Source organism: Gadus macrocephalus, chromosome 12 (assembly GCF_031168955.1).
Source record: "Gadus macrocephalus chromosome 12, ASM3116895v1".
NCBI classification, from domain to species: domain Eukaryota; kingdom Metazoa; phylum Chordata; class Actinopteri; order Gadiformes; family Gadidae; genus Gadus; species Gadus macrocephalus.
In genome coordinates, this window is record NC_082393.1 from 5,869,395 (window position 1) to 5,888,468 (window position 19,074).

The following is a 19,074-nucleotide window of genomic DNA, read 5'->3' on the forward strand; positions in this document are numbered from 1 at the left end:
AACTATGTGTCTCTTCAAGTGATTAAATGAAATGACCGTCAACTACATAGGATGCCGCCACCTCAAAAAACAATAAACAATCATTAAAAACATTTATTTTACAGATTATTCTAATCACATTTCTGCCACAGTACTATTATTGATATGTTTGATGTTTCATTGTGATAAATTGCTGAATGTTTACTGTTGTGAACATTCAATACTGTAATAATAAGCTAACACTGTGTTGTACTGCAGTATTCATACATTGTGAACAATAATCTATATTGTTCATATAAAAGGCCTCACTGAATTAAACCACTAAATGTTCCATACTACTCAGTTCTTAGTCTTAGTAGGGTTGGCCCAAGCATGCACTGCGGGGACAAAATGGACGACATCATCATAAAAAGTGGGCCACAGTTAACAACACTCTGTCTTCTTTGTTTATCTTCTTTGTTCTCTCTCTCTCTCTCTCTCTCTCTCTCTCTCTCTCTCTCTCTCTCTCTCTCTCTCTCTCTCTCTCTCTCTCAGATTGATCAGAATTATAAGGCTGAAGATGTTTGAACTTGTCTTGGTAGCCAGTTGGTAAGCTGACTAGATAAAGGCCTGTTTTCCCTGCGGTGAGTCTCGGGACGAGAGGACGGTTGATAGGAGGTAATAAAGTTAATGAACCAAGAAGAAGCATAATGTCACCCGACCGGGGTATGAGAACTACCTTTGGGTATCGTTCTTTGAAACAAGTTGCAACAGGAGCTAGAACCCAACGTATTCTAGGAGGGTATAGTACAGACTAGTAATACTTCGGAGTGGCTGCCTCAGTTACAGTCCCCTTGAGCCGACATGTAAATCGTAAGATTTGAATGAAATATACGTTCATTCATGACTAGGATTAGGATACATAGGAGTTCTGGATATGTTGAAGGATCTGGGTTTTCAAAAATACTACAGACCTGATATTACCAAGTAGTAATGTGTAGCAACACCTGTGTTATCCTTAGGGATAATACTTTTGGCAAAAGTAAATATGTATGTTATATGTTTGATCTCTCTCTCAATCTCTATTTACATTCACTCTATTATATTCACTCTGCTTTGTTATCTTACTTCCTCTCACTCTTCCTTTAGTCATATACTGTAGGTAATGAGTGGGGCTGACACCTTTCATTTGTCAGTAACAGTAACTGGTAGAAAGTCTGACACTTTACTTCCTCTATTTTCAACCTGAGGGCCTGCATTCTGTTATGTTCTAGTTAATCAGAATTCCTTTTCCGTGAACATATTCTCACTTCCAGTTTAACTCTAAAACCCATACTTCCACAGTTTTAGGATCATGCTATGTTATACCCACCCTAATCGGAATCTGACTTTATCTCACATAATATAACCTAACCCTAATCAGAATCCATCCTAATCTAACATAATCTGACCTACACTAATACCAAAATTAATCTCTTCACATCCTTTATTTGTAATGCTTCTAGTCTACCTCCCAACCTTCATGTCCTGTTAAGGTCTGAAACTCATTTTGACCCCTGCTTGCTACCAATCTGCTTTCCCACACATAGTGTTTTCACACTAAGTGATAAGAAAATGATGATAAAAAAATGTTGAATCAAACATCTAAAGTTTAGGTTGATACAGTCAGCGGTCTACTGTGACCTCATACGCATGTATCATACAAGTGGGGTCACGACCTGCACTGTAAAAAAGGTCGGTCTACAAATTCCTCAGATTAGCATTGTATCACATGAGTAGCTTTCATCAGAGTCCAACATGATGAGGAGGTGTGGGAGTGGGTGGGGGGGAGATAGGTAGGTGGGCGTGTGAGTACGTGCTCCATAGAGCGAGAAGTGCTGTTTTTTGTTACACTATACTGTTAGTGAGTCCTGCTCTCTCTCCCCGGCCTGGGCTGCTGGCCAATAAGATGAACACACAAACACACACACACACACTGACACAGACACACACTGACACAGACACACGCACACACACACACACACACACACACACGCGCATGCATACACAAACACATACAGATACACACACACACTCCACTCTCGTGACCTCTCGCCTCCAACTAGTTCTGATATTCTAGTAGTTAGGTTGTTTGAATCCCAGAAATCCAAAATGTTCTGGGTTCGATTCCCATATATCTACACTTCAGATACTGTAGGCATCCAAGTGCATGATGCCCCATAACCCTTACCTGGTCCTTAATGACCTGTCTCTGAAATAATTAGGCCGGTAGGTCATTAAAAGGGTATGAATTAGTTTAATTTCTGTGCACATCCTCGCCAAAAAACGGTTTGACGTCATTTTGTTATCTCCAGGCCATGCTGCCGCCCAGCGTCCTTCAATGAGAGAGACAAAGAGCCAGGAGAAAGTTCCGGAGTCTCTCTCTCTCTCTCTTTTTTCTCGTCCCGGAGCTCTGCTCTCCATTCAACTGCCTTGCCATCACAGACCCATAAACAAGCTTCTAATTTATGCCGGGCAGCTTCAACCAATCCGACCAATCAGTGAAGAGGAGCTGTAATAACACAGCTTTGTGTTGTGGAGGGGAGCGGGAGGGGTGGGAGGATGAGGGGTTGGGGGGGGTAGAGAAGGTGGTGAGAAGGCTGGGAACCAGAGGGTCACCAGCTCAACTTACACACGCAAACCCCCCCCTCTGTTCCCACAATGCACTGGCTGACTCCCAAACCCTCAACTGTTTCCTCTGTAGAAGACACCCAGGGACTTAGAGACTGTGATTCTTATTGTGTTAACCTAGAATTATCCCATATTTTTCCATGATCCGATACCTCAGGCAGCCGTGCCGTAGGGCCGGTCCGGGGGAAACCTTCTGAGCTTCAGCGCTCAGTGAGTATTAAGACACATTTCCCACGAGCCCCAAACACACAGAGGATGACCACATGCAGGAAGCAATGGAGAGATGGTTATCCAGGAACAAGGGAACACTGCAGCTTTTCTGGCTCGGGGACTTCCTGGTTCCTGGGTTCAGGCTTGATGTGGTGGTCAACCTGGGTACTGCAAACCGAACTGGTTTACAACCTTGAAAGAGTGGTTTACAACCTGTTTGAAGTGGGTCGCTGACGACTGCTATAAACCCGTCTTTATCATAAAGATATTTGCATCTCTACATGGATTTTCCATTTAATTTGATCATAAGTGGTTCTGAAGGAGTGTGGATGAAAACTTGATCGTAATCGCTTATTTTATAGTATAAGATAGTCGACTGGGAACATTCCCAAATGTGTCTCCACTGATGGGTCAAGCCACATAAAAGCCACAGGAACCAGGACTTCCTGGTTCCTGGGTTCAGGCTTGATGTGGTGGTCAACCTGGGTACTGCAAACCGAACTGGTTTACAACCTTGAAAGAGTGGTTTACAACCTGTTTGAAGTGGGTCACTGACGACTGCTATAAACCCGTCTTTATCATAAAGATATTTGCATGTCTACATGGATTTTCCATTTAATTTGATCATAAGTGGTTCTGAAGGAGTGTGGATGAAAACTTGATCGTAATCGCTTATTTTATAGTATAAGATAGTCGACTGGGAACATTCCCAAATGTGTCTCCACTGATGGGTCAAGCCACATAAAAGATACATACACAGGACTCTGTAAGCACGACAGCCTTAGTAAAGAACACCTTGTGACCCACAATCCAGATTCTCGGTGCATTTGAAGCCTCAAGGTTTGAGGAAATGAAACCAAGCCGCAGCGGAATGTTTACGGTATTCATGGACCCTATGTGCCAATATTGGATCACATGTGGTCTGGGATGAAGGATTCCGGATTCTTACAAAATAAAAGTCCTGTCATGTAACTACAGACCCACAATACCAGAGAGGACCTTTACTTTGTCCACCAGGGAGCCTCCCTTCTGAATCTGGAGATTAGGACCGATCTATTTATAGCAGAGTGGTTCTTCGTAATTGTCTCGCACTGGAAGATAATCAGCACATATGTCATTAGGCATGGTGTGTGTTTCCTCCATAACACTTAAGATAAGCTACAGTATCACATTACTTAACGGAATTAACTGGATATTCAATACTGAAAGCTTGAGATTGAGAATATGTTTCGTAAATAAGACGAGTGGAAAAATAGAAAGACGGAAACCAAAGGGACCTGAACTGAACCCATAAAAGTCTGCTAACAAGGTGGGATCTCCGTGCAACGAAGAACACTCATCAATGGTGCTCTGATAGAGAACAAATGCTTCAATCAGGGAACGGCTGTTCAACACATGCTCCCACACACATGCACATACCATGCACACACCATACATATGCACCCACCCACATATCTTTGGATATGACAGAGCGGCATATCCAAAGACACACTTTGAGAAAAATACAAACCACAAACATACAATCATACACGCACAAACAAACATACCAAAGCACATACTTACAAATATACAAAATAAGAAAATATAAATGCAATCTCAAACAAACAAACAAACATACCATCTCTTAAGCAGACAGTAGGCTACCGTGTGTGTGTGTGTGTGTGTGTGTGCGTGTGCGTGTGTGGGTCGCAGGGCTGGCCAGCTGTCTGATCCCCAGTGAGAGTAGAGCAGCAGAGACTCCTGAAAATAAACAGGCTGCTGTGAGGTCCCGGGACCCGGGGACCAGGGGGGAGAGTCCTCCAGAGGCCCCAGGTCAGGGGTCCTCAGTGGGGCGGGAGACACACACTCACACTCACACACACACACACACACACACACACACACACACACACACACACACACACACACAAGCTTACTCACAGAAACACACACACACACACACACACACACACACACACACACACACAAACAGACAAGCTTACTCACAGACACACACGCACACACACACACACACACACACACGCATAGTATTTAAAATAAAAACGACTTTTGACACGCATGCAATGATTTTAAATTGTGTTTTTATGTATACTACAATTCGGAATTTCATTATCCAAAGCTAAAATCCTTTAATTCCTGGCTGAACCCAGAAAAAACGTCCTTCCTCACCCATAATTACACACCCGGCTAGCTAGCTCGTTATGGACAATACAAAGTGATTGTAGTGGGGAGCATTCAACAGGTTTGTGGCTCCGCCCACTGGGCTGTAATTACATCCAATTAGAGCGCAGTGTGACCGAGGGTTCCAGCAGGCCAGTCGTCTGACGGACGGCCGCCCTCGGCTGCTGCGCCGGGGCCATTAGTGGCCCAACGCCGAGTGCTTGGCTCTCTGCCCCGAGACAGCGACTACTGCCGTAAACAAACAACCAGTGCTCAAAGACGCTGGCTCGGTCCCCAGCCCCCTTTAAGATGGCCACTGGCTCAGACATGGTCCCCGGTCGTTAACACTAGAATAGAAGGTCAGAAACGCTTGACTTGAGTTTCGCTAGCTTTCAGCCGGCTTTGACTGTGATGTACAATAGCCACTTGCACACACTATTAAACTAGTTTAAATGTAACTAATTTACATGTGAAGTGTAGGTAAAAAAAAAGGTCTCATTTACAGGGTGACCTTGTGTTAAAGTCCAACCTCTTCAACAGCGCCACCTCAGGTGAAAAAACAGTGCTTACTGGAACTACATTTATTTATTTATTTTGCTCAGTTAGCATTGATGTTTAACAACAACCAGCAAGCCATACGGCACAAACCCAAAAATTCTCTTTTTGACAAAATGTGTGTAGTGATGTGTATAAAAGTAATATAGATTAACTGAATATCCGTTTCAATAATTTGATCTTCATCCATAGATCCAGTGTTAATAACGAATTGTGGTCATACAAAGTTAATATTAGACAGTTACTGTAGTATGAAGCTCACGTAATCAACTTTACTTGTCAGGATATATGATGCATAATAAAAAAGAAAAACATTAAAGACATAAGGAGTAGGATGAAGTGTTTATGTTTGAAAAATAACATAGCAACCTACTCCCTGCTTGTCGGCCTATCAGATCTCAACAAAGAGTCAGGATAAGGGCTCATTCAAATGTTGTTGGAGGATTTCGTTGCCGGATGAAGAGTGAAACAAAAGCATAGAGAAGCCCTCAATGATAAGGATTTCATCATGCTTTTCCTTAAAGCGCTCAATGAGAAAGAATATGTGTTTGTATAATAGTTATGCTTGTTCATGTAACAAATAACAGTGAGATGTCCATCATCTATATATTCTCAAAAGCACAGTCTTGGTCGGTCATTCTGCACAGGATGTATTTCCACTGCCGATCCCTGGTGAAACAGAGAGAAACGATAACACCTGTTATTATAAATTCCAATAATGATTTGCACTGTATGACATAAGATGTACTGTATCAACCTCCAAGAGAAGGAGGGAAATAGTTCATCTGTGTTTATATAGTACTGTGCACTACTGTAGTTCTTTTCTAGCCTATTCCTTCTCTATGTAATTGCCTGGTATGTCTAATCATCTTCAAGAAAAAAAATAAGTTTGAACCCACCTGAGTAACTTGTTTTAGACAGAAGCCAGTAAATAATATTGATAAACCTATTTAAAGGACAATATCGGTCTGATGATCAAACCATCATAGCCGTCTCTCCTGGCTTCACTTGAACATCCGTTATCCATATCATTTGTCAAAAGGACTTTGGTGTGCCGATTCTCCTGAAGAGCATTCAGCATTAGTGTGCCTGCCATGAGTGTAAATAATAGCAATATCCAAGAGCCCAAGAGCTTAATTATTTTGGAATCAATGTGTGTCACTTAGTAGGGAGTTTGTAGAGAACGTAACAGTGGGTCTTCATAGGACTTTGCAAATCGCTTGTTTGACCAAAGAGCTATTTTACTATTGTTTACATGTTTTGCTTGTTCAAGCAAAATGTTCTTAGGCAGAATTGGTACAACAGAGTGACATACTATATTGGCAACAGAAGTTTTAGTGAAGGTGAGACAGACAGTTGGATGACGGTGTGATCACCCAGACAGGTGTTTTCTTTTAAGATTTGCAAACCTAACCGAGAAACTGGTTTAGAAGAGAAACCAGTTTAAACCAACCCAAACAGGAAACTGGTTGACAGGAGAAACCAGCCTAAGCCCACCTGAGCACTCCACTGAAGGTTGTCTGAGCCCCGCGGATGAAATACCCGTAGGCTGGCACGATCATCTCGCCCTCTTCCCGGTACCGAGCTGGTACATCGTTGGTCTTCCTGTTGACCGGACAAGCGGGGGTTAGTGAGCGCGGCAGATTGGAATTCAAGGTTAAAACGTTAGCATGTGAGCAGGCTAGCTTTGCGTACATGCAGGAGTAGGGACAGCGGCGCTTGTAGCGGCAGCAATAGAACTGCCACTCCCGGTCCAACACCGCCTCAAAGTACTTGCTCTGGATCCCCGCTGCGATCCCGTTCTGGGTACACGTTGAAGTCCTGCAAGGGGAGGGGCATCTTTAGCATTAGCATGATTACATATGTGCTACGACTATAGTCTCATCCTACTTTTGATTACATAAATGACAGAAATACGGCCTTTCTACTCCACATTCACATATCAGGTAATTTACATCTCCAACTGAGAAAATACTAACTCAGGGGTAGTCTTTTTTGAAGAGAATTTCAGCACACTAATGTCAGGATATGTTGTTCACACTTACGGCCCATCAGGAGAATAGCAGGAGAATAGCAGGACTCACGCATATGTGGGCTTCATTGTTCACTTTGCAACTTAGCAACTCTGTTCTTTCAGTTACATGTCATGAAGGAGCAGGTAGGAGTAAGCGAATCTTGCTGTAGGATGCCTGCAGGTGAGGGTGAGGACAAACCTACCGTCCTCATAGATAAGACCCAGAACAGCGCTACGATTGGTTGAAAAATTGTCCATTGTCCATTCTGCCTTGACTCTGCTCTGACTCAATGACTAAATCACAATAACTAAGCTATATGTTAATGTAGTCAGAGCTTAAGAATATACTACAAATATGTCAAAGTGTGAACATAAAGTGACCCACAACCCACGCTTCCTCATCACGCCCGTGCGGTCGCTTTAGGCTTCTTAAGGTTAGAACGAGGAACGCGTGGTGTAAACAGCTGCGTGTTGGCGGCCCGTACGGCCCGTTGTCAGCACAACAAGAACGTGGACTAGCTCCACCGAAGCCACGGCACCCCGGGATAGGCAGACGTTTGTCATGGCAACACGGCCGTGGGCCATGCCGCTCCAGCCAATGGGGATAGCCCGTTCCCTTTCCCACTGCAGTCATGTCTCATTCACAGAGCGCCATTTAAACGGACAGCTTTGTTAATGAGAGGCTGTGAGGCTGAGAGCCGGGGCCTGATTCACTGGGCTGCTGCTGGGCCGGATGCTGAGCAGGGGACTCAAGCAGAACTAATGCGCTGTGCCGCGCTGATGGGCGGGAACGCAACACTGGGAGGGGGACTCAGAGGCTCTCTCTATCACACATGAAGCACTCACTGGTATAGGCCGGGGTAGCTGAAATAACACCCCATCACACTGTAAACACACATGTATATATATATATACTGCTATACATATTCAATACTTGGATAAAATTGTGACCAGTTAGCGTTGACGCCTATTGTACTTTACAATGTAAAAGCACAAATAGTATAGTTGTTGCAATCCTTGTTTTTTTTGTTGGCCTTTGGCCTTGTTGTTGGCCCAGGGCCTCACCTTGATTATCATCTTTACCAAAGAAAGAGATATTTGGTTAAGTGTTGACTTGGTCAAACACAGGGGCGATTCTAGGTTCTGACTTTTGGGGGGGCTCAACCCGAGGAAGCCACAGGTGTATATGTAGTATATAAAGTCCTGTCCAAGATTTTTTTATTCCACAACCTTTATTTTATTAGTTACCATGCTGTAGTATGTCTAAGCCAAAAGCTGGCAGTGTCAGCTAAATAATGCAGTTCTGAATCACTAAAGTGATGAAAGGAAAAAATTATAATTGGATGAAGAAATAATCAATGGATGTGAACTGTAATAACAAATTTGAAGTATACTAAACTTCCTTTGTGTAAGTTTCACTCAAAAATGACCATATTTCCCCCTTTTGTTTTTATTTACACAGTTACTGAAACACATTGGTACAACATGTACGAAATTAATAATATGAGAAACATACCACTATTTCGGGAGCAATAAACTAAGTTCTCTCACTTTCAGGGACCCATGCATTTTTATAAAACTTCTGATGCAAAAAAATCTTGTTCTGATGCAAAAAAAAAAAGGATGCTAATTTTCGATTAAAACAAAACCGCTGGCATTATTTTATCAGCTGTGGGCGTTTTCATTGCCATAACAACGTGAGAAAATCAACAAGTACAACATGTTCTAGACCAGTGGCTCTCAATTATTTTCTGTCATTCCCACCCTAGGAGACAGATATTTTTTCGCACCCTCCCTGAATTGAAATATTTTTCTGCTCCTTGCACCTTATCATGCTTATCATGCTACGCAGCATTACAAGCCCCTGCCGACTAAAACATGAAGCAATTCAAGAGGAGGCATGGATAGAATCGCCTTGTGGTCAACTGTCATTTAATAGTCATCTGACAGATTATGTCAAGGTTTTAAAATGATTATTATTATTATTAGCTGGTCATGTTATAACACAGCTGTAAATCGTGGATTTTCAGATTTTCTGTCAAAAGCCTTTTTTGACAGACAAAACAGCAGAAAGTAAGTTAAGTGTGCTCATGCTGCCTTTTTGGTTTTGTCAAACAGGAGACGCCCACCCACCAATCAGAGGTTAGAGATTCATGCAGGAAGGTTGCGCTCGATTTCACTAGCCCATTTGTGCCTGTTCATTAGTGTACAGCATCTATTCTCTCATTGCTTGTGTAAAAAAAAAAAAGGTAGAATATTAGATTTGAGGACGAAATGATAGGGTGGGCTAAGGCAAGGTCTAGCTTCGCCACTGGTCAAACACTTAAACCAACACTTAGACATAGCTAAGCTTAGATAAGATAAACTTTATTTTCCCCAGGCATGTGTGTAATTACAGTGACCGTAAAGGGATTCCTGTAGAAGGAAAACAAGCAGTTGGATGTCATTGTTTTGCCAAACCCCTGATGTTCGCATTACAACCAAGGACAGTAATGTTGGATCGGACAGCTGTGCTCTGCTCCAGCTGTAGTTTCATAATCATCCCGGGGAGAGGAGCCGGTGCCAGCAGGCCAGGCAGCCTTTTGTTAAGGCAACACGACACGGGGAGCACTCCCTGCAGGCCCTGTGTTGGGTGGCAATACTGACCTTTCAGAGCCCGCAGCCCGCAGTAACCCAGAAACTACTGAGCTTCTTAGGTGTGATGTGGAGAAGCCTACCCAGTGCCCTTCAGGAGTTAATCATTCTACACAAGGGTACAACATGAAAAGTCCAACTCCCCCCCCCCATCCACCGCCAGACCCCATCTGCTCCCTGGAACAAGAAGCATAAATTCCCCTCCAAATGTTTTTTCCATGTGTTGAAATCTCCTCTGTCTCTCATATACAACTTGCTAACAAATTGAGCAAATGTCAAACAAAAATGTATCCCAACAAACAAAATGCATGTGAGCAGGCAGAATGGTGTAGTTAACGATAGTCCGTGAGATTGTTTGTATTGAAAATTGCGGTAAGCCAAGAGTCGACACACTTTGAACCATAGCCATCCTCACATACTGATCAAGAGAACACCTTATAACCTTATTCAGTTACCTTTATCCTAACTTTATTTTATAACTTTTCAACTTCCGATTTCTTTTTTTTGCCATCCCTATGAGTGTTTTTTAAAAACGTACATGGCCCTCGCCCTGTCATAAGAATTTCAATACACAATGTTACATTGCACATCTAACAATAAAACTGTTTATTTATTTTTTATTTATTTTTTTATAAAATCAAAGTGAGAATAAAACACTGATTTTTTGAAGTGCAAAATGCATGATTAAACCCCTTAAAGTTTTACTATAATAAATACTTTAACCATAACAATCCTTATCACAATCAACAGTAATAGCTTCCTTATTGACACTATTACTCTGAAGTGCACTATAAAACGCTTTGATCCCAGATTGAGGGGAACTGCGGTGCATTCTGACACGCTGAAGGAGCTCCCACTCACCACTCCAGGCCGGCCCGGTTGAGGTCGTCCCACCAGCAGTCCGTGGGCTCCCCAAGTCCCTCGGGCGTGGGCTGGCACTCAAAGGTCCACAGGCGGTCGGAGCCCTGTACCTCGCTGAAGAAGCTCCGCACCGCCACCAGTGCCTCACCGTGGGGGCACTGGAAGTTGAATCCCTGGCGGTATTGGTTGACCCAGGACATGTCGTAGGCTTCGGGGTCATGGGGGTCATGCTGGGCCGCCACCAGCGAGACCAGCAGCGGTAGCGTCCAGAGGAGGAGGCTGGGAGACATGGTAGAGGACTGCTTCTGGCCGTAGGTGGGGGGCTAGGGTCGGAGAGGAGTTTGAAGGGGGAACTGGGGTCTCGTCTCGTCCGGTCGGGTCGGCTCCTCTGCACAGCTGTGGCTCCGCTGTAGAGCGCGGAGCCTTTTGTAGCCCAGATGTTTACCGATGATCCCATCAGTGATGATGTGCACACCAAACCCAGATCCCAGAGTGGATCAGTGTGTGGTGGGTTTTAAGGTGGACCAGAGGACGTGCATGGAGACGGAATCGTTGGAGATCAGGGGGCTTCCTTAAACGGGCCACCAAGAAGTTTTATAGTGAGGGAAGGAGTCTGCTATGAAATTCAATTCAAATATTTGTTCTAAGTCAGATTACTTCCTGGAGTTTGAACTTTGCGACGTTATAGTGGTGAAGTCAGAACGTCGTGCGGGACAAGTGAGTGTCTGTAATTTGTTTGTTTAACTAGATAAGAAATATAGGTTTATGGTGAATAACATTTGGCTTTAACAGAAATAAAGTTCAGACAAACGCGTGCTGGGTCGATAAAGGATCAGATTTACTGTGAAGATGAGGTACAGACTTTTATGATATTCTCAATAAAAATGATCATATCGACTTTTATCTACCATGAAATTCTTCTACCAATAGCGTTTTGGCAATAAGCTAAATAATACGTACGACCAAACAAGTCCCCGATACTTCTGGTACATTCCAGTATGCATGCAATACACAACAGTATACATGCAGCACACTACAGACAATTGGAAGAGAAGAGAAGCTGGAACTTACTTCCTTCAACTACAATACACCTCTCTAACCCTCCACCGTGTGCGTTCTGCATGCGTTTTATCCAGTAAGGGAATTGATGGAATTGAAACACTCAGACAACACTCAACACAAGTCAGCCCGGCAGACACACCGGTGGAGAGGGTGAGAGACAGCGTCCAAACGGAATAGTCTGCTGAGGGCTATTTATAGATGCCATGCTATTTAAGAAAGTCTATTCAGAGCAATGCTGCTGGCGCCCGGCACATCTAGGCCTTGATGCGCGTCACTCGCTTTGACTGTAATGTCAAACACACTTGGTGTACATTAGACCAGGACATGTGTGAGAGTGTGCGTGTGTGTGTCTGTGTATGCGTAAGCTTGTGAGGGGTGTGTCATCCTTAACCAGGTGAAATGCAATATAATATAGCTGAGAGTATTTGATGGACACCCTTCCAATAAATCAATATTAATAATATTTAATTAATCAATGAATTTCCGGTGTCATGGGCCTTATTCACCTAGTTTCCATCTTGGATCGTAACGTTAGCTGGGTGGGTGAACTGAATGCAAAATAACGCATTCAGTTCCCCCACCAGCTAGCGTTTAGAACCAAGATGGACCCACGATGGCAGTTAGTAGAGATTGGTCTTGCCAAGTCTTGCCACCCCCTTGAGGGAAACCAAGGGTTGCTGACTGTGACAAGTTGACAACCGACCCAAGGGCTGGAAACACCCATTTAGGTGGCAGGGAGGGTGGGGCCTCATGGGGAGAGAGAGGAGGGCTCGTCAGTAATTACAACTCGGAAGTTTTCCCTCTTTGGTCTCTCTCTCTCTCTCTCTCTCTCTCTCTCTCTCTCTCTCTCTCTCTCTCTCTCTCTCTCTCTCTCTCTCTCTCTCTCTCTCTCTCTCTCTCTCTCTCTCTCTCTCTCTCTCTCTCTCTCTCTCTCTCTCTCTCTCTCTCTCTCTCTCTCTCTCTCTCTCTCTCGTCCTGGACCAGCTCTTTCATGCAGGGTCCATGCTGGTCCTTGACCTGCTCTATCTCTCCACACAGGTCCTGGACTTGCTCTCTCTCAGCCAACCATTCAGATGTATACACACATCAGCCCCTTAACACACACGTTCAGCCAATCATACAATCATTCACGTGCTGTTTAAAAAGGGCTCAATCAGGACAATACATGCCACACCTTCCCAGCATGCATCTGGCTTTGTCAACCAGGCTTTGGTTAAACATCCTTTATTCTGATACAAGCCGTACAGGGTAAACAGATCAGGCGCCAACAGAATACGAGAACTGATCCTCAGATTAATTTAAAACACAACACATTCTACAAGCGATGAACTTGCTCAATCGTTTGTTGTCTCATTCAAAACCTGACGACATTGTTTAACTCAGGGATTAAACATGTGAGCCAAAAAAAAACGTTTCCACTTCTGCACAACTAAAAGCCGACCATTTGCCAATCTATTGTTTTACTTTGACAGATGACAGATGCTTAGTTTCCACAACGGTGTGGGAGTGTTACACTTTTAAAAGCGCTGATGTTTACCTATTTTGACAGCTCTTCGATAGTATCATCCCAGGCCTATCTGACAGATTATAAATCGACACAAACAGGAGGTCTTTTTATCTCTCATAACTAACCATACCACACCACAGCTACAGAGAGAAGGGGGTTTGTGTGTGGAAAAAGGATTGGAGATGGACACAGGACTGCCTCAGTCATTCATAAATTCTAATTCCCAGCTCAACTCTGCCAGCGCCCTTCCCAGGGACATACACCGTGTTAACACCCCCAGATATGAGCAGAGGTCAAAACGGACCTCGGACTTTACTTAACAATAGAGCTTTTAAAAATAGTCCTGGCTGTGTTGGCAGCATGGCATGTGCCTTGGATCCCCCCTGTTTCCTGTACGTCACTCCACTGATCTCTCTCCAACGGTAACGGATAAACGTCTGCTGAGTTATAGCAGACTTGGGTTGTAGCTAAGTCGGTCAGCAATAGCAGAGCTTTATATTATACAATGTTCAACGCTTTCTTTTATACATCAGGCTCTGCTGGGGAACACAGCTATCCAGTCAGCCGAGCTACGCTGGTTCCCGTCACACAGTTGCATTGCCAGGTAGAGTGCGCTCAACCTGGTCTCAACAGAAAACTCTGTTGAGACTGAAGGTCTCCTGCCTACTAACTGGGAGGGGCTAAATCGTACACATTGCTTACACATTTAATATTCTACAATATATAACAAATAAATAACAAATTAAAGTAAATGTATCTCATATCTCGCATTGTCCCTATCCCGTTGTCCTAGCAGAATAGGACAAAAAAAGTATGTCATAATAACATTGTATCAACATAAAAAGGAATGCAATTTAGAGAAGGCAAAAGATTGTTGAAGAGCTTTGTATTCCATCTCCACTTTATGCGAGAAACGTGACTGCCTCTATGTACAACATGTCTCCTCAATGTCTATAAAGCCTTGAGTCTGTGGTTGCTTAATCGTGCTTCACTGATAAAATTAAGAGGTCAGTTCAAATGCCACCATAACAAAACAAGAAAAGCAATCCCTTTGCTCTAGGCCATAGCATCATTAGCGCAATGCTTCGCAGTGCGTTGCTGATGCTTAGCTACAGTGACAGGAATCACTGCAGGGTAAGTAACATTACCCGTCGCCCAAACTATTTCACCAGACAACGATACTCTGGTCATTGTAGTTGTTTATCTGGCTCTATTTTTGCCAGGGCTTCCCACTTGTGTACGCATTGATGAAGTGATGGACTGTACAAAAGTTTGGCTTCATGAAGTGGAACACTTCGCTTACAGAATACGCAGATTCACACACACAACGTGCCCTTAGGGGTCATGTTGACCTCATGTTGTTGGGTCATGGAAGTTCTCCTTCAGTAGTTATGTAGTTATCTGTTTTCAGATTCATGAAATATGTATGATTTTGATACTTTTAAATATTCCTGTATTGCGGGTTGTTTCTCATGACAAATACACTGTTTATGTGAAAATCTCTGAATCTTGAAAATGTCTGATGTTGCACTAGAGCTTTACTTCGGTCTCATAATTCAATGGATCAACAAATGATAATGTCCTTTCTTCAAAAGAAAGAACAATTCATTGTTTCTGTGCATGATTTTCATGCTCTAATTTCCACCGCTGTGACCTTGCCTCACCCTGGCTGCTAGCTAGACCAACTGAATTGCACCTCTCCATGTTACGCAATCAATAACCAAACCAGGGTTTTCCTATTATATAACCGACAAATATCTATCATCTCATTTTAAGAAATATTTACAGCAGCATATAAAAATAAAAGATAAAGGCCCGAGAACATCCTTTAAAGCTTTCTCACAACAATACATTGAGTGTATTGAACAGACTCAGTTGTGTGGACACAGACAGTGGTTTGAACACCATAGTGTAGGATGTACTTTTGATTGCAATACAATTTCGTTTGCATGTTTGATCCGGTGTTTGATGCCAGTAATGATCGTACGGAAAATAGAGTGACGCGGGGGGTTGGTATTAGAGCTGCTAATTGATTTAGCTTCAGAACTCTGTCAGCAGCAGCCAGCCAATCAGCCTTCAGCCTCCAGGCAGCATCAGCACGCTCCGCTAGCCAACCAGTACACGGGCCCTCTCTCACTGGCCCACAGACTGGCCTCACATACTAACAAGAACCCACACAGGCAACCCGACAACCTGGATATAGTAGTAGAACACACACACACACACACACACACACACACACACACACACACACACACACACACACACACACATACACACACACACACACACACACACACACACACACAGGCAACCTGACAACCTGGATATAGTAGTAGTAAAACACATAAATTCATACACACACATACACACACACACTCACAGGCAACAGAACAACCTGCATATAGTAGTAGTAGAACACACACACACACACACGCACACGCACACACACACACACAAAAACCTGGATATAGTAGTAGTAGAACACATAAATACACACACACAGACACAGACACAGACACACACACACACACACACACACACACACACACACACACACACACACACACACACACACACACACACACACACAAACAGACACACAGATTAGTTTCATACTGGACACCTGGAACTTCAGATCAGTTTAGTTGGATTACATGAGATAAGGGTATCAATTGAATGAGATTATGTTGGATTAAGTACGATTAGAGGAAATTAGAATGGGTTGCTAATCTAATGGATTACTAATCTACTATTCAGTGGCTCAACCCTTTAGTGTGCTAACCATGTAGGCCATATACCATCTAGCGCTGCAGGTTCCCACCTGTGATCCTATGCTACATGTCTCTCTTCACTGTCCTGTCCATAGAGAAACACATTGTCCATAAAATATGTATGTTTTAAAGGTAAATGCTTTATCCGTTCAAAAGGGAAGCAACGTTGAAATATTCGCACCATTTGACTTTTTAAATGCTCTTTAAAAATGAAAAATATATATTCAATATTGGGTACGCTTGATTGTTGACGGCATCGTGTCGTCGCTGCTTCTTGCTACAACCACATATTATTCTGTTTCCGGACAGACCACACCGTGTGTTTTAATGTTATTTCGTTTTTTTTTACTACCTCATCTTACCAGCACTGCTTATAAGATTCCCTTCCCTATTTCCAACCCCTTTGTCGCTATAAAGATCTGTTTTAGGAAGCCATCCGCTTTTAAGACATGCCTTTTTGGGGCTTAATCTAGACACGCACACACACAAATACCATTTTACCTTAAAAGACCAGAGAGTCAAGAGTGTGTGCGTGATATAGAGGGCAGATAATATATATGTGGGGCGGGTCCATCCTATGAAAACAGCGCGTGTTTTGGGAGCTACTCAGTAGGGACGCTGCTTACTCACCTGCCCCTGCCCCGATCTCCAGGGCCTGGAGATCAGAGGGGAGGGGGGGGGGGGGGGGGGGGGGGGGGGCGGACGACCCTCACGTGTTGTTTAAAAGCACAGAGGAGGCGGGGAGTCGGTGGGTCTTTCTTAGAATCGCCCCCCGACTAGCGGGGGCTTCAGATGACAGGGGGTCCGCTGCTGCCAGGCACTGTAAAAACAACAACAGGCATCTGAGAGAGAGAGAGAGAGAGAGAGAGAGAGAGAGAGAGAGAGAGAGAGAGAGAGAGAGAGAGAGAGAGAGAGAGAGAGAGAGAAGAGAGAAAGAGAAAGAGAGAGAGCGAAGAGGAAGAGAAAGAGAGGGAGGGAGAGAGGGAAGGAGATTCATAGTAGAGAGGATTTAGGAGATAGGTGGAAGGAAGAGAGAATAGTTGAGAGGGGGAGAGAGAGAGAGAGCAGAGCGGACACAGTCACAGTGTGTCCAACCAAAGGCCCAGAGAGACACCTGGTCACGGTGTGTCAGCCCAGAGAGACCCCTGGTCAAAGTGTGTTCAACCAAAGGCCCAGAGAGACCCTTGGCCACAGTGTGTCAGCCCAGAGAGACCCTTGGCCACAGTGTGTCAGCCCAGAGAGACCCTTGGCTACAGTCAGCCCAAAGAGACCCGTGGCCACAGTGTCTGAGACCAGCATAGATCCAGAGAGAACCTGGTCACCGTGTGTCAGCCCATAGACCCAGAGAGGCCCCCGTTAATGGTGGGTCAGCCCAAAGAGACTCCTGGTCAAAGTGTGTGAGCCCACTAGACCCAAAGAGACCCCTGGTCACAGCGTTGCTAGTGGGCATTGGATGGGGTTTGTTCACGTGAGATAATCCAGTCAAGATTTGTTCCTCTTTCAAGAGCTAATTAATGTAATCATAGGGAAGAGAATAGAAAGTGTGAATGCATATAGGTAGTTTGACTCTGCTTTGGTTGTTCTGCTGTTGCCATTAGTGAAGCAAAGCAAGGGAAGTACATATGAAGTCAGCTTCATTCAATTAAGAGTGCTTCACATTGGCATGAATCACATTTTAGAAGGCATTTGCAAAGCGATCAATACAAGAATATATAAGACAAAAAGGTTAAAAGAGAAATGTCAAATACAACGTTAAGAAGGTAAATATACTAGTGAAGCCGAATAAAGAAGACCTCAAAATGAAATTGTCCCGATGCATGTTGTTACAACTCAGTTAGGAACCACCGGAGGAATGTGGCTATCAGGACCAAGCCTACTGAAGGATTATTGATAACAGGGATCCAAGATAGGACTAATCCTGATCTTATGGACAATACCCTTCAAAAGAGAGACTGTGATAATACTGTAATTCTGAGACACGGTTCTATTCTCGAAGGGCAGCAATTGGGCTCATTAATAAACACACTTGTACCGTTGTTATTCAGAATTAAATTTAGTATATGGTGAACTCTTGGAAGTCTGTTTAAATGTGTATAAAATACCACGACGTCTGTATAGCTATATTATTCATAAATGCTAACATTTAAACGTACTAACTAATTGACATTGACTGTATAAACCAGAATGTGTTCTGTATACGAGATTCTTACCAGTACATTCTGTCCAATGCTAAATTTGTATATATGTGTATCTATTCATGTGTATACGTACACAGCTACTAAGCAGGCCCATTAATAGCCTGCAGATACAGGCTATTATACATGTGTTACAGTGTAGCATTTCATAGACACAAAGGCTGCATCACGTGGTGTCAAACGTTCAAAGAATAACTTGTTGATTCCAGCCAATCACGTTGTATGAGTCATTACGCAGAACCATAAACACTGGCGTGGGAAACTTATATCATTAGTGACTTTCAGAAGGTGGTATAACACGAACGTGTCAACCAGCCGAGGCTAGTTTTAATATTTGGTAACTATCGAAGGTAGCGAGTGAGTCGGATCGATAGGGCGGGTACACACTACTAGAGCGCCCCTCTCCCCTCATGTCTTGCGTAATAGCGCAGATACTTGTGACTGGCCGGACGAAGCCCCGCCTCTTTGGGGGCA

General features: G+C 43.7%; 1 protein-coding gene across 1 annotated transcript; it reads right to left on the reverse strand.

Moving 5' to 3' along the window:
- Positions 1-5,564: 5,564 nt before the first annotated feature.
- dpt (dermatopontin) lies at positions 5,565-12,319 on the reverse strand. The gene is made up of 5 exons (XM_060066691.1): positions 12,134-12,319; positions 11,063-11,633; positions 7,249-7,374; positions 7,051-7,158; positions 5,565-6,222 (listed from the first exon to the last, which is right to left on the reverse strand). Exons 2-5 carry the CDS (start codon positions 11,350-11,352, stop codon positions 6,156-6,158), a joined length of 591 nt encoding a protein of 196 aa, XP_059922674.1. The 5' UTR covers positions 11,353-11,633; positions 12,134-12,319; the 3' UTR covers positions 5,565-6,155.
- Between the last annotated feature and the right edge of the window lie 6,755 nt (positions 12,320-19,074).